Source organism: Ursus maritimus, unplaced genomic scaffold (genome assembly GCF_017311325.1).
Source record: "Ursus maritimus isolate PB19 unplaced genomic scaffold, ASM1731132v1 scaffold_21, whole genome shotgun sequence".
NCBI classification, from domain to species: domain Eukaryota; kingdom Metazoa; phylum Chordata; class Mammalia; order Carnivora; family Ursidae; genus Ursus; species Ursus maritimus.
The window spans coordinates 53896145-53915957 of record NW_024424564.1 but is presented as its reverse complement, the minus strand read 5'-3'; the positions used below and the strand labels follow the sequence as shown (position 1 = coordinate 53915957).

Genomic DNA, 19813 nt, shown 5'->3' with positions numbered 1-19813 from the left:
CTGCTTCCTGTGTCCCCCGAGGGGCAGCCCCCAGGCCAGACCCACACCCTGTCCCTCACTTTCCTCAGTGAGGTGTGCAGGCAGTAGGGACTTTGGCCTCCCCGCGGGTCTCGGTCCGTCTTTAGGAAACACAGTTCTGTGCCTTCCTGCGTGTGTCCCGCGCAGAAACCGCACACGTGTGAAGTAACGCATCCTGCTCACGGGTGCTTGTCTCGTCCGCACCCAAGGAACAGGACGCTTCGGGTGGGCTGACTGTAGCGGAAGACACGGAGGTTCACCCCAGAGCCCCTCCCTGTGTCGTGTCCCTTGTCCGGTCCCCCAGGAGCAGACCTGCGTCAGCCCGGGCCTCCCTCTGCCCGGAGCCCCCTGAGCTCCAGCTCCCCCGAGTGAGAGCTGCACCAGCCACCAAGTCACAAGCCCCGCGTCCCTGCGTCCCGTCCTTCCATCCCTGTCCCTCCCTCGGCTCCTGCTTCTCTCCCAAGCCACCTTCTGTGCGGCTTGTCCTGGCCTCCTTGCCGTCTCTGCTCAGACCCTGAGCCCTTCCCCTCACCTCCAGCCCTGCACTGCGCCCCCTCCTCTGCCCTGTCACCCCGACATCACCTCCACGCACTCCGTCTGTGATGGTTCCCTGGAAGTTGTAGGAGGGCAGAGCCGGGGCAGCGGCGGGAACGGGGTCCGGCGCCGGGTGGGTACCCGCGCGAGCCGGGGCTGCGGGGGTCTGGGTGTGGCCCGTCATGGCTGCGTGCGACGTAATGGCTCATGAGCCCGCGTGCAGGACTCGAGGGGACGCTCAGGCCCTAGTGAGCAGGGCGCGGGGCAGCATCATGACGTCGCACGCGTCCTCCTTCGGTTCTTCGAGTCTGTCAAACCGAATAGGCAAGATTGGGATTATCAACTTGCAGACTCTCTCGCGTGGGCTATCCTGTGAGTCACGTGTCACTTCCCCGCGTTTCATGACGTCAGATGACGACTGTCTTCGTGTCTTGTGCAGCTCCTTGCGCCAGCGGTCGTCTTGGTACTGAGAAGCCGGTCACTCCTAGTTACTGTGCACGCTTAGCGTATCGCGACATCCTCGGCTGTTCCTTATCAGACGGGCCCCGCCGTAAGGACTCCCCAGGCCTGCGGGAGAGCCTGCCGTTTGTTCTCGGTGGTCTGCGGTCGCCGTGTGAGCGTGTGATCCCACGTGGGGGATCCCTGACTCATCCTGCAGTGCTCCCGAGCCCCCGGCCGATGCCCCAGACACACACCTGGCAGCTCCTCCCGCAGGAGACGGGGCGGAGGGCCAGGAAACGTTGGTGTGGACCCAGCGGGACTCGAAGGACGGCAGGCCAGCGCCCCATGAGACGAGGAGGGTGTGGGGAGGCAGGCTGTGGGACGGGAGCCAGTGGCGGGGAGCCCTCGTGAGCAGAGGCTGCTACAGCGGGGAGAAGGGACGAGGAGGGAGAGCCGCAGCTTCTGGCTGAGGGAGGGAGAAGGCAGGGCGCCCTGGGGGGAGGCCTCGGGGAGAGGCTTTGCCAAGGGCAGGGTGCCAGACGGCAGGGCCCCGAGCCGCCCCTCCCCGGCCTCTGACCCCTGGTGCGCCAGAGCCCACGCTGCCCTCTGAGGCCACCTCTGGTTCCTCAGCCAGAGTATATCTGTCTGTTGCTCCTGACCAGTCTGACCCCCCTGGGGACCGGCCCCTCCCAGCCTTCCAAGGCTCCTTCGAGGCCCACGCCCATCCAGAGGCTGCCTTCCCGGGTTTACAACTTGACCTCCGTAGGCAGTGACTTCCAAACGATGTCACGTTGCTGAAATGCCACAGCAGTGGGTTTCTGGGGGCTGTTACCAAAATAGAGCCCTTTAGCGCGATGGCAGGCCTCACAGCAGCCTGGGACCAGACCACAAGTTATAATGCTATTCCCTGTAAAACAGATCGTCGGTCCTAACAGCAGTTTGCGGACAGGCTTCCAGAACGTAGCTGGTGCAGACGGGGGCTTGCGGTTCTGGGTCTCCGCTGCCCGGCCCCCAGCCGTGTTCGTGCCCGGCTTGCCTCTGCCATCCGGGCAGCTCCGTGGAGTGGCCTCCTCTGGGTTTCCCGCAGTGGGCATCAGCTGCTGTCCGCCCCCAGGCCCATGCAGGCCTTCCCCTCCCACTCTGACTGGACCCCCCGCCCACCCCTGGCCTCCGCCTCGGTGGGGCCCGGGCTCTCTGGGGCACACGTGGCAGCCCTGGGTCCTGCCCGCCCCACGGCTCATCCTGTGCTTCCTCCCACTTGGATTCCCGAGTCAGACTGAGCACAGACACTGTGCCTTGAATATCTTTCCCCAAATGCGGCACAGCGGCCGGCCTGGAAAAGCCAGCCGAGCAGATCACGGGAGAAGCTGGCAGTCTACATTTGGATAAAACATCCGCTCTTCTGATAACATTGAGTTTCCCAAATGTGTTTAGCTCTGAATTTAAAAACCACATATGATTCTTTTTTTTGTTGTTACTTTTGGATGTCTAATGAGAATAGTAAAGCGGAACGGTCCTGGCATTTTGGAATGGACTTCATGTATTCATGTGAATTCTTTGAACCTCATCTGACGTGAGAATGTGGCCTTTACAGATGCCTGCTCGGTGCCTATTTCTGAGATTATCACCGTGGAAGAAGCAGACACTCACGGGAAACACCACAGCAGCGGAAAATGGCAGAAGATGGAAAAGCCCTTCGCGTTCACAGGTGACGGAGTGAAACCCCTCCCCCGTCTTCCCTGATTTCACGCAGTGAAAGGGCAGCTTTTTTGTCACTTGTTTGACAAGCTCAGTGTTCCCTTTTTTTTCTTTTAGAAATTGCCTTATGTAATTTTTTCCAAGATCGACTTTAATTAATGTTTTGATCATCTCGTTTCTTTGTTTTTAATATGGGTTGAAAGAACTGAGAAGTAGGTCTTTCTCCTGATGCCTTGGGTGTGACTCACTAGCCAGGAGGCGGGTGCGGCGGGGTGGGGGGGGGGGGTCCATGCACGAGCGCGTGGGGCGCGGGGCGCGCTGACCGGCCGCGCGGTCTTTCTCTGCAGTGCACTGTGTCCAGAGAGCCCGCCGCCACCGCTGGAAGTGGGCGCAGGTCACTTTCTGCTGTGCCGAGGAGCCGCTGTGTCACCTGTGGCTGCACACCCTCCAGGAGCTGCTGGGGAAGCTGGGTACGTGCGTGTTCGTGCACCCCCGAGACCCAGGGTCGCTCCGTGTCTGCTGCCCCCCTCTGTGCGCAGCTTCCTCTAGCCAATGCAGTGCTAGATCGGTGTGACCAGCGTACCAGTTAGAGGAGCCCCTAGCCTAGTGGGCCGTCCCCCACGGGGCCTCCACGGCCGGGGCGCCTCCACTGACCAGCGGTGAGACGGGGCGCGGTCCCTGGCCTGCGGGGCCTCAGTCTCTGTTTCCGGCAGCGGGGAAGGGGATCCCTGCATTCCGGGTGAATGTGGGGAGTGAAGCAGGCCATGGGGGCCGCACCTCCACACATCAGGGGTGTGCCCGACACGGGAAATGCGGGAGGCTTGCTGGGTGACCAGAGTCTGTCTGTCACTCCTCGGAAGATGGTCAGTACCCGTAATCCTGTTCCGTGCTGTTTGGTTATAATCTCAGTACGTAATCTGGTCGACTCCGCACGGGCTTTCACCACAGAACACAGACAGTGTGCACGGGGGTGGTTCCAGGAGGAAGGACTCTGAACCTTACCCCTGCATGCGGGGGTGCTCTCCACTGCCTCGCAGGAAAGCCCCCGCCGTGCTCCGCTGCCACAGGCTCCTTGTATCTGCGGGGGTGCGCGGACTCGGCTGCTTCAGCCGCTCCGACTGTGTCACCTTATTGTCTCCGGAAGTAGCAGACTCAGGGAAGCGACAGGTCCCGAGCGCGCAGCCCACACCCTGAGCGCATCCAGCTCCCAAACCAGAACCCTGCCGGCCCCCCGTGCCCCGCGCAGCCCCTTCCCCGATCACGGCCCGGCGTCTCAGGAGCAGGTGCGCCGTCTTGGGCTGCGTGTAAGTCAGATTGTACCGCGGCAGCGCCGGTGTGCGGCTTCTGGGCTCAGTGTCAGGTTGTGAAGCTCGGCTGCTGCTCGTCCGGCCGGCGGCGCGTCCCCCGCCTACGACCGCGTGCTTACCCATCTTACTGTTGGAGGTCCCTGGGCTGGCTCCCGGATGTGGGCTGCTGCGGACACTGCCGCGTGGAACGTTCTGGCACGGGTCTCGTGCTGGGCACACTCTGGCCCTTCTCTTGGCTGTGTACACGGGACTGGAATTTCTGGGGCGAGGGGCACGCGTGTGCTCCCCGGTGGACACCGTCAGACCGCCCTCCAGACTGCGGTGCCCGCGACACGCCCCGGCGGAACGGCAGAGTCCTGGCTGCCCCGCTTCCTGCCCACACCCTAAAAACTGCAGCTGCTTTGATGGGTGTCCGGAGTCTCGCGCTGTGGTACTAATTTGCATTTCCCTGTAGCTACTGAGGTTGAGAAGTACGTTCCTATGTTTACGGGCCACTTGGAAATCCTCTTCTGTAAGGAGTCTGCTTAAGACCTTCGTGCATTTTTCTGTCGGGCTGTCCGTCCTTTCTTGACGTTGTGTAGATGCTGTCTGCGTACCGTGGATCCTGGGCTTCTGCAGATTTACGATTGCAGGTACCTTCTCCGTTCTGTGGTTGGCCTCTTTACGCTCCTCCTGGGCTCTGCTGATGGACGCACGTCCTCGATGTTAGTGTAGTCCTAGTTCTCTCTCTTTTGTTCTCTGTGGTTAGTCTGGACCCTATTCCACGTCCTTGTCCACTCCAGGACCATAAAGATATTTTCTCCTCAAAACTTTGTCTTACCTTTCACATTAGACCCGCAGTCCGCCTGGAGTTGGGTTTGTGTGTGGTGTAGGGGGAGTGGTCAGGGCTCCTGGAAGTACAGGCCGTGCTCGAGCCCCCGCGGCTGATGGCAAGGACGGTCCTTTCCCTGCCCACGGTCGTGCCGCGAAGCCACCATGCTGACCTTCACGCCTTGTTTCTGTGTTGAACTTGGATTGAACTTCACGTTGCATCCAATGACTTTGCAAATTCACTTATTAATTTTAATGGACTGATGATTCTTTTGCATTTTAAGCAGAATCGGGTCACCTGTGAGCCATGCACTCCTGTTCATTCATCTTAGTTCCTGGCTCCTCCTCTCTCTCTTACACTTCTGCCCGGGGCGGCTCCCAGGGGAGAGGATCGTCTCACCCCTGCTCTTGGGGGCAGTTCCCAACATTTCTCTGTCAAGAATGATGTTTCTTGGGTTTTTAATAGATTTTTTAAAAAACCTATTAAGGGAGCCCCTGGCAGGCTGAGTCGGCACGACAGGTGATGCTTGATCTCGGGTTGTGAGTTCAAGCCCCACGCTGGGCGTAAAGATTACTTAAAAAATAAAAATAAATAAAAATTTAAAAATCAGAAAAAAACATCTTAAGGAAGTTCTTTTCTAATTCCTAGCTTTCTAGACTGTTTTTTCTTAACCCGTGGCTGAGTGTGGAATTTGATAAATGCTTTTTCTGCATCTCTCGAGGTGCCTGTGTGATTGAGTTAATGTGCTAAGTACCTTGGTTTCTCTTGTATAAAAGTCTTTGTATTCCTGTGAAATCCACTGGGGCTTGACCTGCTAACTCTTTTTATATATTTCTGGAGTTGGCTTGCTGATATTTTGTTCAGGATTTCTGCACCTCGGCTCAGGGGACAAGGAGCCACGCGTGAGTCTCCTGCCTGGTTCTGCCGTCAGGCGTTGGTGGCCCCGTGCGGGGAGCTGAGAGGTGCTCCTTCGTTCTGTTCTGGGGAAGCATTTACGTGATACTGGGGCTGTGAGTTTGCCTGGGTCCTTGGAAGCATTCACTGGTGAAACCGTCTGGGCCCTGGGTTTCTTTCTGAGAAGGTTTTCATGAATGACTTTGGTTTCTTCATTAAATATCAGACTATTCAGATTTTCTATTGCTTCTGCCAACTTTGGTAAATATTATTTTTCAAGAAATTCTGTCCATTCATCCAAGTTTATAAATTCTTTATTAATACTTCCCTTGTAATATGTGCAGACTCTGGGGGAATGTCCCCTTTCTCCTTCCTGATAATTACTAATCTGTCTCTTCCCCCTTGTTCTGTAGCGTCTTTATTAGGGAATTGTCAATTTTATGAATATTTGTATTTTTATTTTTAAAGATTTTATTTATTGGTCAGAGAGAGAGAGCGAGCACAGAGGCAGAGGGAGAAGCAGGCTCCCCGGGATCGTGACCTGAGCCAAGACACTTAACGACTGAGCCGCCCAAGCGCCCCATTGTTATGAATCTTTTTAAAGAACCAACTTTCGGCTTTGTTGGTTTTCTCTACTGTACATTCCCCCCAGTATTTTATTGTCAAGTTTTTCAAGCATACAGACGAATCGTGTCACAAACAGGGACGTACCCACCGCATAGATGCTTCAGCGGTTGACGGTTTGCGATCTTCGCTTTGCCAGCGTCTGTGAGTCTGTCCGTTAGTTGATTGTATTGTCTGCTGGGTTTCGGAGTTACTGACCGACGGGGGTGCTTTAAACACTTCAGCGGGCGCCTCCTGAATTAGAGACCAGCATTTGCGTACAGTTCCGAGCCAGAACCCCCATACGGCCAAGTGGGCGGGTCAGGAGTTGAACTCAGCGGTATCGGAACATGCATACACAAGCTGTGTCGCCCAGACTCCCGTGAGACGTAGATCACCCCAGAGTTTTCTCGTGATCCTTCCCGTCGGTGCAGAGACGGCCACCACACGGATGGTCACGTCACGGGCGCTCCTTCGAGTAGGGCTGAGGCTCCACACGACAGCGCTGAGAGGGAGCCGTGTTGGTTGTAGACCAGTAGTCTGGGCTTTTTCACTGCCGAATAGTACTCCCCGTTGTGTGGCTGGGCCGCGTCGGGAGCGTCAGCCGCCAGCGGACTGACACGTGGGTGTTTTCGCTCGGGGCCTGTCGTGAACGGCTGTTGTTAACTTCCGTGTGCACGTAGGTTTTCAGTTTGGGGGGTGTGTACTTTCTTGCTACTTTTATTGATCTGCTAGTTAACTTTGTTTTTGAGCCTCAGGATCTGTGTGAACTGACCGCAACAGAAATGTTGGGAGTGGCTGTAAAGACCTATATATGAGCCAGGTGAGAAGGCTCTCTGGACGGGACTGAAGCCAGGGGCTGACGGGCTGTCTGTGTCTGTCTGTCCATCTCTCCGTCCTCTCTGTCTCTCCTAATGGTCCCTTCTGTACAGCTGTTTCTTCTTGTTCTCCGCAGACGCATCTTCCTTCACCTTCCAGAAGTTACATTTGTAGGACTCTTCGCCAGGAGACGGTGTCTGTCTCAGTCAGAATCCTGAATGCCCGGGGATTTGCGGATACACAAAGCGCCTGCCCCTTCTGATAGACTGTCATTTTCGCTTTTCCTTTAGCAAACTGGTTAGCACTGGTTAGCACTGTTCTTTACCTGTAAGATGCTTTTCATCAGGCACTACTGAGCGGAGTCCTCAAACCGCGGTCGTTCGACTGTCCGGTAGCACAGCCCTCCTCCTGATGACTTGTTGCCTCACCGACGTACACGTTGCTGTCTTGTAGCATCGAGACCCAAGCACTTACTGGTGTTCATCAACCCGTTCGGAGGGAAAGGACACGGCAGGCGGATCTACGAAAGGAAAGTGGCACCACTGTTTACATTAGCCTCCATCACCACCGAAGTGATTGGTAAGGTGTCAATCCTGTTCAGCGTGTAGGGGTAAAGTTGAGAACGATTCAGGTGGGGTCACTCGACAAGATTTTATCTTACAAGGTTATCTTCAATGAAGTAGAATGTGTTGTTTTATATACCAGCATGAGAACAATACAAAATAAAGAATGTATACTTTTCTAGCGAAGTCTTAGCATGAAAAGCACTCAAGAGAAACACTAAGACGAGGGAAGGTAAAGGTCCTGGACAGGAAATCCTTGCGGGAAGAGAGAGAAGCAGTTACTGAGGCTTAGAAATAATTTCACCAATAAGTGACGCTTGAGGAACCGTCATGTGTCTGCGGCGTTTTTCGTGCAAACTCTCAACGCCGGGCGGAGGTGCAGAGATGCTGTTCTCCCCCCCGATCCCGTGCTCTGAGGTCTGTGCACACTTCCTGAGGGGCTGCTGGCAGTGTGGACAAAGAGCCTTAAAAATGTGGGGGGTTTGCCCAGTATCCCAGTTTTCTTACTCTTTCCTAGGACGGAGTGACGCGCACAGGGGTGTGCGGCCGCGTCTTACGGTAGCAAACCAGCGTGAGCGCCTATGGGCAGGAGACGTGGGGGCAGTTGTGCCCCCATGAATCCGAAGGGACAGCACGTGGCCCTTTAACGTGGTCTTCCAGAGAACTTTTCACTGAAAAAGAGTGGCTGTGATAAATGCTGCAGAGTCAGGGGTACAAGACTCCACGCGCAGTAGTGTTTCTGTTGTGTTTTCGTTTCTTACGTTGAGTGCACACCCTGTGGACTCAGGTTTTCTTTTTCTTACATTTTGGGATACTCTAAAATTTTCTTTTTTTTAATTTAAAGTCAATTAATTAAAATTTTCAACATAACTGGGATAATAAGGAAAAGCTATGATATAGAAGACGTAATCTCTTTCCAAAAAGTTACTATTTGTTGGCAATGAGATGCCAAGAATGTGACATCTTACCCTGAGCATGTCACCTTCCACTGGGGACAGCGTCCCCTCTCTGTAAGAGGGACTCCTTGCAGGAAATCCTCCTGACGATGTTATAGGACCTCATTTAAAAGGAAGAGTTTGCTTGTTTTATATTTTAAATTGGATTCTCAGATTTGAACGTAAGCTAGACAACGTAATGTTATTTTTCCCCACAGTTACCGAACGTGCAAATCAGGCCAAGGAGAGTTTATATGAGATCAACATAGACAAATACGACGGGTGAGTACGGTCCTGTCTCTGGACTCCTGCTGTGTAGTGGACGCAAAGCAGGCTTTGCCCGTCTTACGGTTGTTCACTCCCCGTCCTTAGTCTTGTTCTTAATTGTCATCGGAGAAAATTAGAAACATCAGAAGAGTTCCGTCACACCTTCTGTGACTTGGAGACAACCACTGGCCGTTTTCCTTCTCCATCTTCCTACCCACATACACAGATGAATCTTCACTGAATCATTTGAAAGTCTGTTACAGACATGATCACCTTTTGTCCCTAAATATTTGAGTGCATATTTCCTAAAGAGAAGGCTCTTCTCTTATGGAACAAAATACCACGATAACCCAGGAAACCACACGACACAACGCTCTTACCTGTTTGCTGTCCTCATTTAGGTCCCGCCAGTTGTCCCATTGTTCCTTTAGGGTGGGAGACTTGTCTAGCCCTCGCACCCCATTGTGAGTGCTCTGGTCTCAGCTCTGGAGCCGTTCCTCAGCCTTTCTTGGTGTGGCTGAGGTTCTGAGAGGGTAGACCAGTTGTTCCGTCACACCCCTTGGTTTGGGTGTGTTTGACGTCTCCTCTTGCGGCCCCGGTTGTGCGTGCTTGGCTGCGTGACACGGGGGGCTGCTGCGCTCTTTCCGCCGGCCCCACGTGCGAGTCTGCGTCTGTGCTGTGTCTGTCTGCTGGCGTGTCAGCTCCTGGAGGGCCAGCGTCCTCGGCCCTGTGCGCAGCTGTCCCCCAGCACCTGGCACAGGCCTAGCGCGTGGCAGGTGGTCGGCGAATGAGGCCTGGGGCAGGGCGGCTGCCTCCACAGTGGTGAGGACCTGGGGGGCTCACGGACTGGTGCTGAGGGCCTCCTTATTTTTTAGCAGTTTGGCCTGAAGGGAAGCACCCAGCTTGCGGGCCAAGGCAGAGGGCGTTCTCTGTGATGAGCGGGGCCCCGGGGGCACAGCAGGGCCAGAGGCTTGGCCCTAGCCCTGCCCTTCATGGCCTCCTGTGGCCACACCGGGAATCAGGGCGGGGCCGCGGGGGCAGAAGGTTCGACTCGGGGAACCAGTGTAGGAACCCAAGTGGGTGGCCACTGTTGCAGCCACGGGACACAGGAGCACAGGGTGGCCGCAGTGGGTGCCGGGACTTGTGCCCGGGAAATAAGTGCTCCGAGTCGGCCACGGGACCGGCCACCTGGATTGTCCTTCTCAGGACCCACGACGAGCAATAGAGAGTGCGGCACTGTGGGGGCAGCGGGAGGGACCCTCACAGCCTGTGTCCCCTGCAGAATCGTCTGTGTTGGCGGAGACGGCATGTTCAGCGAGGTCTTGCACGGCCTGATCGGCAGGACGCAGCGGAACGCCGGCGTGGACCAGAACCAGCCCAGGGCAGCGCTGGTACCCAGCCCGGTCAGGATCGGCATCATCCCTGCAGGTCGGGCCGCCGCTTCCTCCCCCTGCCCTGGGCCATCAGCTTGGTTTTCCTTCACACTCATTCTGTTACTGAGACGGTGATTTGAACACCCCACGGTGCAGACGTTGTTGAGAGAGAGCTCGTGACCAAGTAAAGGATCCCTGACGTGTATCTGAGGGAATCCTGTCCTCCTTCCCCAGACGCCTGCTTCCCACAGGCACTGAGAAGCTGGCGGCTGGGGACAGTCTGCTCCCAGAGGACTGACCAGTTGGTGGGGGTGGGAGGCACGGGGGGCACCAGCTGNGGGCCAGGGCCTGTTAACCCCGTGGGCCCCTGGGCTGTGTCCTGAAGAGGTCTGGCTCAGGGTGGGTTTTTTGTTTTTGTTTTTAAGATTTCCTTATTTGAGGGCTGGGGGGAGAAGGGGCAGAGGGAGAGGGAGGGGGAGAATCTCAGGCAGATTCCCCGCAAAGAGCGGAGCCCAACGTGGGTCTCCATCCCGTGATCCCCAGATCACGACCTGAACTGAAACCAAGACTTGGACGCCCAATGGACTGAGCCGCCCAGCACCCCTGCTCAGTGTGTTTGTGTCTTTGCAGGAAGCACTAGTTCTTTGAAAAATCACCGTGTTGAGCGAAGCCTGTGCATTGTGGGTTCGAGGCTCCGCACACAGGCTGCAGGCGTGAGGCGCGTGCCCAGCGCCGGGCCTGCCCCGCGGAGGCCGCGACACGGGCTGGCTGTGCACCGGGCTCTGGCAAAAGTCCCCCGTGGCGCATCCTGTCATTTCGTTGCCGCCACAGCTGTGTGGGAGCTGCCATCGTGGTCCCGCTTTATGGGCCAAGACGAGCCGTCACAAGGTCGCCCAGAGGGTCCTCTCTGCCAGTCAGGAAAAGCCTTTGTCTTTTCCGACAGACCGTCGTTTACGTAGTGGCCGTATTTCTTCCTGCCTGGTTATAGCTCACAGCTCTTTTCCCAGGTTAGGCTGTTGTCGTTTGAGTTTGCATGCGGACTGTTCTGGACTACGTGGATTTTGTTTTTCTATCTGCTAAGCTCTTTTTCCATGACGTCTTTTACGGCCATTTGCCCGCAGTAGCACTGCCACTGATAATACCCAAAGCTGCTAACATTCCCAAGGAGCGTGGAAGCCCCTGCAGCGCCCACATGTCAGCAGCATTGTGAGGACGGACGGGGTGCGTGCTGTGTGCGTTCCGGGCCTTGGGGCCAGCAGAGAACAAGAGGGGCATGGCCTCTGCCCACACAGGAGGCCCCAGTAGAGGGCGGAGGGCGGATGGGAATGAGCCGTGTGCCCAGGAAAGGGGGCCCGCCTGGCAGGGGTGTCAGGAGTGGGGTCACCGAGGGGCCTGGACAAGGGCCCAGCAAGGTGAGATGCCGCGGGAGGAGGTCGTAGAGGCTGGTGGGCAGTGTTGTCGGAGCTGGCTTGCACACCACCACTGGCGCTGTTCTGGGCGGTGTTCCCCGAGCCCTGGGGAGGACACCGGTGCTTGGGCTGGTGGCCAGGTGGTCGGCCGTGACTCGGCCGTAGCTTTGCAGCAGAGCCGACAGGCATCGGATGGAGGAATGGGGGTGGAGGCAGCAGATGGAGGAATGAGGGTGGAGGCAGCAGATGGAGGAATGGGGGTGGAGGCAGCAGATGGAGGAATGAGGGTGGAGGCAGCAGGGTGATCCCGTGAAGTTGGTCTTGGTAACTTGGGGGCATGAAGACAAGGCATCCGGGTGGGGGCGAGAGTTTTGATGGAGATTAGAGACGGGGCTCCTTGGGGGCCCTGAGGCCAGCAGCCAGAGGAGCGGTGGTGCGGGATTGGGGCTGCGGGGGTCTAGCTGGTGTGTCACAGCCTCGGGGTGGCTGGGATGGTCCAAGACAGAGCGTGTTAGAGACCAGATCACTGCTCCAGCTGCCTTGAGTACGATGCTGATGCTTTATAAATCCTAGTCTCTGTCTACTTGAGGATTTAGAGGAAGGAGCCAGTCCACAGGAGGGGGCCCTCTCCCTGTGCCTCCCGTCCTTGTTTCCCTGCGGCACACCTGAGCCCCCGCGCCTCTGCGGACTTGGTGCTGGAACCCCGTCTTGACGCCCGGTCTGAGCCAGACCTTGCGCTTCCAGCTGGGGCTTCCTCTTGGTTAAAGCCTTGGCCACACGGATGTCTGAGGAAATGCCCGGGGAGTTAGGTCATATCCGAGAGATGAGCTGTTGAAGGCACGCTGGAAGTTAAAAGGGAGGAACAGTGTTTTGGGGACTTGTCTGCCGACACCCGGGTCCCTCCAGCTGTGCCAGGCTGGCCTCTTCCAAACGTGAGGTGCCCACGAGCCGAAGGTCCCTGGAGCTCAGCGGTCATTCAGTCAGTCCGTGATCGCACATGTGAGCAACGTGGGTTTCCCAGCCCTGCCGTGGGCCCAGGAGTGAGCGAGGCGGGGCCCCCAGGATGCGGGGAGGCCAGCTGTGGGTACAGAACGCAGAGAGCAGAGGCGGGGCGGGGGGAGCACACCGTTGCAGACAGGGTGCTCTGGGAGGCCTCTCGCCATGACACTGTGCAAGGACCCGGAGTGCGGGGAGGACAGCCCTGTCGTTGGGCAGCAGGGGCCCCGCAGGGGCCGCAGGGCAGGAGCGAGTCTGGCTCTGGCTACGCTGTCAGGCCAGGAGGCGAGAGTGGGGAGCAAGAGGCAGGGCGCAGGGAGGAGGTACAGGCAGAGGGCGGTGGTCCCAAGAAGGATCCGGAGTAGGGAGTAAGCTGAGTGACAGCCTCCTTTAAAAATCTGACTTTTTAGCAAAAGAATCCCCGAAATCTGTCAGCAGCACAGGTCACCTGCCATATTAATTGCCTGCAGGACCGGGTGACAGAGAACTATGTCCTGCCAGTCCAGGGCCAGGGTGTGGGAAATCCTAGAACGCAAGTACGCGGGGCCGCACCCCAGCCTGGCCGGGGCCTGGACGCCTGACCAGGAAGGCCGGGCACCCACACCGCCTTAGATGAGACGCGTCTGGCAGCTGCGGACAGCCAGGGCCATCCCTGGGGTGCGGTGTCACCACGGCCCGCTCTGCTGCGGTTCTGCCGGGCGTCCCGGCACACGCGGACGTGAGCCCCGGGAAGTTCCGTCCCGAGACCGTGCCTCCCCAGTGCTGGCGTCTGGCCTGGGTGGACCCGGACGTAGAGACGCCTTCAGGGGCCTCGGGTGCAGAGGCCACGGTGCGGGACAGGGGCCGGACACTCCTCGCAGAGCTCCTGCTGGGAGTACGAGGGCCATCTCTGCGAACGCAGGCGAGTTCAGGACTCTGATGGGCGTGTGTTGTGAAGGACGGCTTGCCAGGAACGTAAACAAGGCCCCCGGCACGCAGGGGGAGCAAGTGGGCTCCGTTCTGGAAAGTTCTGGAAAGTTCTGGGGATGTGAAGAACTACCTCAGGGTAATTAAAAGCTCTTCTAGAGTTTGTTCTCTTGGAAATGTTCATGCTGGGTATGCAGGCACCCTTCATCATAAAGATGAGGGCGTCGGAGAGTCAGAAACCCCACGGGTTTTCTTAGATACTGTTGCTGTTCATTTTTAACATTTTAAGACTTACTTGTATGGTCTTAAATGTTTATTTAAAAATGTTTACTTTTAGGCTCATTTTTGGAATGTCACTGAAATTTTCAGGTTATCAAAACAAATACGCATATTAAGTACACGTGTGTGTACGTAACTTCCCAGCCATGAGAAGTCATACGTCCACTTAGATGAAGTAATTCAGAACCTCCGCTCTGATGACAAACTGGCCCAGAGTCTGTTATGCGAAGATGTAACACAAGGTGCTTGCAACCCAGCCATCCATCAGGGACCACGAACTTCCCGGCTTCATGGGACATCACCTACGACGGGAGACTCGTCCGTTGTTCTGGGGCCCAGTGCGGACACCCTGGACCCTGCTGGTGTCCAGGCTTCCGTGCCGTTAACACCGGTTGTTCTCGGACGGGTCCGGGCCTGCGGGTCCGGTGTGTGGCAATATCGTGCGGTCCTGGGTTGTCACGTGCTTCATTCTTGGGAAATCCACACGAGGCATCTTTCAACTGGTCAGCAGATGTGTTAAAATTCAGATTGCTCAGCCCCATCCCAGACCTGCTGAGTCAGAACCTCGGGGGAGCGGGGTCAGGAATCTCTGTTACAAGTACGCAGCCCACTCAGGCCCAGAACAGTGACCTGGATTATGCCCCAGCTGGAAGCTGGACAGACCTAGGGAGTGTCTGTAGCAGCATCACCACGCCCTGGGGATCCTCGCCGGGTGCCCTGAGGTCACCCCCAGTTCATGCACGAGCACATCAGTGGGAGGCGTGTGCTCGCTGAGCTCCGTGGGGTCCGCTCCTGTCTTGTCAGGTGCAGGCCATGAGCCAGGGTGCCGGCGTCGGGGCGAGGCTGTGTGTCACTCTGTTGGAAACCGGCTGCAACTTTAAATTATTATAATGATATTAAAGATCTTTTCCTTTCCCTTATTCAGGGTCAACAGACTGCGTGTGTTTTTCGACAGTGGGTACGAACGATGCAGAAACGTCTGCTCTGCACATCATCGTGGGTAGGTCCCTCTTGCGGGCACGGACCGTGGGAGAAGCTCCGTGCCAGCGGCGGGCTTGCGGACCTCCCTGGGCCTCCCGCCAGCAGGGCTCCGCGTGGGCCATGGGTCCCTGCAACCTCCCATCTTGTCCTGTCTTCCCGTGGCCATCGGGGGGACCTTTCATCAGCACAAACCCTGCTCAGAGCCCTCTGATGCCAGCTCCGCAGCCACACGCACCCTGTGACCCGACCAACTGCCTCAGTGTCCTGTGTGCAGGCCGGGCCGACCCTCAGGCCCGGACACGCCCACACTCGCCCGGTGCTCTGCTCTCTGGTGCTCTGTCCAGGACGCAGCCCCCGTCCCCACAGGCTTGCCCAGCCCGAGTCCATGGCGCCTGCGATGCCCCTTCCGTGTGGCCTGTACTAGGCACCTACACGCTCGGCCCAAGGGTGGGAGGCCACCTGTGTTGCTCGGCACCGGCTCAGAAAGCCAGGCATGGCTCCGGAAGCTGCTCAGACGGCCACGGTCCCCGCCGCGTAAGCACGTGGCTCCCTCCCTGTCCCTGACGATGGTGCTTCTGCCATGTGACCCGAAGCCACACAAGTGCTGCTGACGAGTCGCCCGTTTATGATTGTTCAGAACACGGGCGCCTTTCCTCCCATTCGTAGCACGGAACACGCTCCACGGGGCCGTGTGTGTCCGTCCCAACAGGACGGCTTTCCAAACCTGTTCTGGAAATTCTCATAAAATTCTGTCATTTGAGTGAAGCACAGGCGCCCAGCCCCCCAGGAGGACGGCCCCCACCCCCGCCCCTGGTCATCGTCTGCGTCTGCGCGTGCTGGTGAGGCCCCGTGGGGGCAGGAGGGGGTGCGGCGTCGGAGTGGAAAGGGCACCGTTTCTCTCCGCAGGGGACTCGCTGCCCATGGACGTGTCCTCTGTGCATCACAACAGCACGCTGCTGCGGTACTCCGTGTCCCTCCTGGGCTACGGCTTCTACGGGGACATCATCAAGGACAGCGAGAGGAAGCGCTGGATGGGTCTCATCAGATACGACTTCTCAGGTAACTCAGGGAACGCGCGCACGCCGTGTGCCCATCCGACCCCCTGCACCGCGCCCGTCTCCACGGACAGAAGCCCAGCCCCCTGCTTTCTGCGGCCGCAGGTGCTCGTCAGACAGGTTCGGGGCGCCCGCAGGGCGGGGCCAGCAGCCCTGGCCACAGACCCGTGCTCCGTACTGGCCGCAGGGCTGGAACTGGTGGGAACTGGGAATGGTTGCAGACCTCGCGGAACAGGGACGGTCTGCTCACGTCAGGCGCTGTCGCCTTCGGACAGGAGTCTGACGGTGCAGAGTCTGGTGGGCACGCCTGCCGCCCGCATGTGCTCCTTGGCTGAGTTTGAGCAATGTCCTATAGGGGGACCCTGCCCTTTCCAGTTTGCTTTTGGGCGAATCTATTAAGTTAAATGAAGTGCAGGTATTAAAATCTGAACCCTTTTCTCAGGAGAGAAAGGGTCGGCAACACTGAGCTTCAGGTGCTGTGAAGACCTACCTAAATTAAAAGCACAGGTGGCTTGAAAGTTAAAATGCAAGGAACTCCAAAGACATAGATCTGATAAACCCAAGTCAGGATAAGGAACGACGAGGCAGTTAGAAAACATGGGAACCTCGGGGAGACTGGCGCCGTCCTGACTACCCGCTGCTGAGCTGGCCTCGTCCGGCCCCCAGTCACCCCTCCGCTGGGACACAAGGCGCACCGTATCCACACCCCCACCGGGAACCCGAGACGCCGAGATGCTCGGAGGCAGTTCTGGAGGCGGACGGGAGACTGACCTTCTAGGGCCTGTTGGGCATGCGCGTGGTCCATCCAGGGACAGGCAGAGACGGTCACGCCGTCCAGGAGAGAGGCTGCCTGCAGGGCCAGGCTGCACACCCTTCGTGTTAGCAGGAGCCGAGTTGGAGGGCTGTCCAGCGGGGAGAAGTTGGGGGACCCAGAACCATCCATGGGGGACAAGCAGTGGAAGGTGGACTCCAGGGGCCCTGGGAAGTGCTTCTCCACAGGAGAGGTGGTTCCGGAGTGTATCCCAGGTGCCTGGCCACATGTAGGTGCTGGCAGAGCAGCCCAGAGCCCGGGGCTGGGGGGTTCTGTGCTGTCAGCATCACACCAGCTGTGACCGTGGCCAGCGCCAGCCCTGCATCTAACTTGGGGCGTGGTGTAACTGTTACGCTTGCAGGACATGGCACGGTCCCCACTGTGGCCTGGGGCATCCTCAGGCCCCATTCTCACGTCCTGCTGGGCTTCCTCCACTCAGCGGGTTGGGTTCATGCCGCGCACATTGGGGTAGATTCAAGGCAGGCCAGTCCAGCTCAGAGTGGACGGCTCACTGCAGTCTGTCACGGAGGCCAGCCACAGTCTTCTGGTGGCAGTGGTGCCGTGGACTTCATCGGAGTTCTTCCCAGACGCCAGAGTTGTCCTGGGTGGCCTTGGGCGGCCGAGCCTGGGAGACACCGGGGCGCCAGCCAACAGTCTGGAAGGAGCAGAGAGGGGGCTGTGGTGGCTCTGCCCTTCGAAGCGTCTCCTTCAGTGCAGACGTCAGGGGCTCCAGCAGATGCCAGCGACCTGTGGGCAGGCCAGGAGGGGTCATGGTCGGGGGCAGCCCTGGTGACCAGGTGCCCCGCATGGCCTGATCCCTCAGTGCTCCCATCCCCCAGGTCTTGGAACGTGCTGGTGGCGTGGGGGGTGGTGTGTCCTGGAGCAGATGCAGCTGACAGCTTCGTGGCCGGGAGGGGACGCTAGGCTGATTGCTTTGTGCTCTGTTCTCAGGTGTGAAGACCTTCTTTTCGCATCACTGCTACGAAGGGACAGTGTCTTTCCTGCCAGCACGACACACAGTGGGGTCTCCGAGGGACAGGAAACCCTGCCGGGCAGGGTGAGCACAGTCTTCCACATGTTTCTGCTGCAAAACGTGCGAAATACAGCCGGGCTGTCTGGGGGGGCGCTCCTACTGTGGACGCGGGGCATTTCTCCGTGTGGACGGGGAGGGTGGGTCTCGCGTGCCCAGCGATACTGTGGCTCGGTGCAGGGCCTCCGGGGTCACGTGCACTTCAAGAAGGAAAGGATTCGAGACCATAAACAGAACAGTGAGAGGCAGCAGCTGTTTTAGCTGTTGTGTCTCTAAGGTGAGCTGATGAGCTCCTCTCGCCCGCGTAAACCCTTGTCCCCGGGGCAGGGAGTCCAGTGGCGCCCAGGACCGCAGATACTGTCCACGCTGACGATGAGTTCCCAGTCGTCTACTTGCTTGTTAGCGACTGGAACCCAGAACCACTGTATTATCTGGTCTGTGGGGTTCGTACCTTTCTTGGCCTCACTCCAGCCGGAGCTCTGCTAACTCGGGGGCCAGGCAGACCTGCTCTCGGCACGGCCCCGTAGGACACTCTCTGTTCTTAAGATGCTCCCAAGTGTTAGAGCAGGACTCGCGGACACGTGTAATTGTTACAAAGAACTAATTTGGAGAATTCAAATTGGTGCGTAAAGGCAACACCGTTCGCTAAGCGTCTGACCCCGAGTTTGCTGTCACACGAGAACCGTTGCGGTCCTTCGTCTGCCGAGCGCTCGCGCAGCACACCGAGGCGCTGATGTCCTTGTCTTTTAGATGTTTCGTGTGCAGACAAAGCAAGCAGCAGCTGGAGGAGGAGCAGAAGAAGTCGTTGTACGGCTTAGAGAACACGGGTAACATCTCTGACACAGACTCACGGTCACAACTGTGTGCAGAATTGCGCGTTTTTGAGTCTCAGAGGGCATCGCGGCTTCCCGCTGCCCGTCTTTCCCTTCGTCGGTGCCGCGCGGCGCACCCCTTTCTCCCGAGCTCCCGGCGGCAGCAGGTGGTTGCTGTCTGCCAGCCTTTGGGGAAGCACAGATCGCAGGGAGACGCCGCTGTTGGGGCTCCCGTCCTCCACGCCCCGCGAGCGCTCCTGGGACCCGTTCAAGCCTTCGGGCTTTGCCCGACGCTCACGAGGGAAGGGGCGCAGCGGCGTTGCAAACCTGTCTGTGTGGACGCTGAAATTAGAGTCGTATAGCACGTCCATATGTCACAACATAGGTCTCTTGATTTTTTCCATTTAAAAATGTGAAAATTACTCTTGGCTCACAGGCCACGCAGAATCAGGTGGCACCCACACTTGGTGACCCCCGTTCTAAATTGTTGCCCAAAAGTCCCCACCCACGTGAGGACCAGCGAAACAGCTCTGCGTTTTGGGAGGCGACCCTCTGGGCCCGGCATTCGGCCCAGGATTCTTTGGCTGGGGCTAGGGGGTCAGCGGCGCGGGGCTTCTGTGGAGACGGTCCCGGGACGCCCGCCCGCGTCTAACGTCCCGTCCGTAATGCCTCTTTCTGCGTCAGAGGAGGTGGAAGAGTGGAAGGTGGTCTGCGGGAAGTTCCTGGCCATCAACGCCACAAACATGTCCTGCGCTTGTCCCCGGAGCCCCCGGGGCCTCTCCCCGGCCGCCCACTTGGGGGACGGGTCTTCTGACCTCATCCTTATCCGGAAGTGCTCCCGGTTCAACTTCCTGAGGTTTCTCGTCAGGCACACCAACCAGTATGACCAGGTGAGTGGTGGGCTCGTGGGGCTCGGGGGGCAGCTTCCTGGGGGGGGGGGCTCACCCGCCGGAAGCTCCTCGTCTCAGGTGCTCCTCGTAGATCTCGCTAAAAACACAGTCTCCTCCAGCACACCTTCCCACAGTCGCTGGCATCCCTGCCGTTCACACAGCAGAAGACCCCACATCTCACGATATCGAGAGGCCTGGAGCTGTGGGTCAGGCTCTGATCTGAGTGAGATTTGTCGGTGGTTCTTTGTTGTTTTTTTAAATTGTATTTAAGGCCTACTCTAATGGTGTTTTTATGTGGCTTTTAAAACACTGCTTGTGAAAAAGGTAAAGAATTCTACAAGTTACTGCTAAGGAACCACCAGAATCCTTTTTTTTTTTTTT

General features: G+C 57.8%; 1 protein-coding gene across 1 annotated transcript in view; it reads left to right on the top strand.

The window, feature by feature from the left end:
• Positions 1-2567: 2567 nt before the first annotated feature.
• Positions 2568-19813, top strand: part of CERK (ceramide kinase) — a 21240-nt gene continuing 3994 nt past the window's right edge. Inside the window, exons 1-10 of the mRNA XM_040637729.1 lie at positions 2568-2701; positions 3039-3161; positions 7579-7704; positions 8842-8905; positions 10173-10318; positions 14779-14853; positions 15741-15893; positions 17652-17757; positions 18481-18557; positions 19227-19432. Coding sequence (XP_040493663.1) covers positions 2677-2701; positions 3039-3161; positions 7579-7704; positions 8842-8905; positions 10173-10318; positions 14779-14853; positions 15741-15893; positions 17652-17757; positions 18481-18557; positions 19227-19432 — 1101 coding nt within the window. The 5' untranslated portion in view covers positions 2568-2676. The remainder of the gene's footprint in view (positions 2702-3038; positions 3162-7578; positions 7705-8841; positions 8906-10172; positions 10319-14778; positions 14854-15740; positions 15894-17651; positions 17758-18480; positions 18558-19226; positions 19433-19813) is intronic.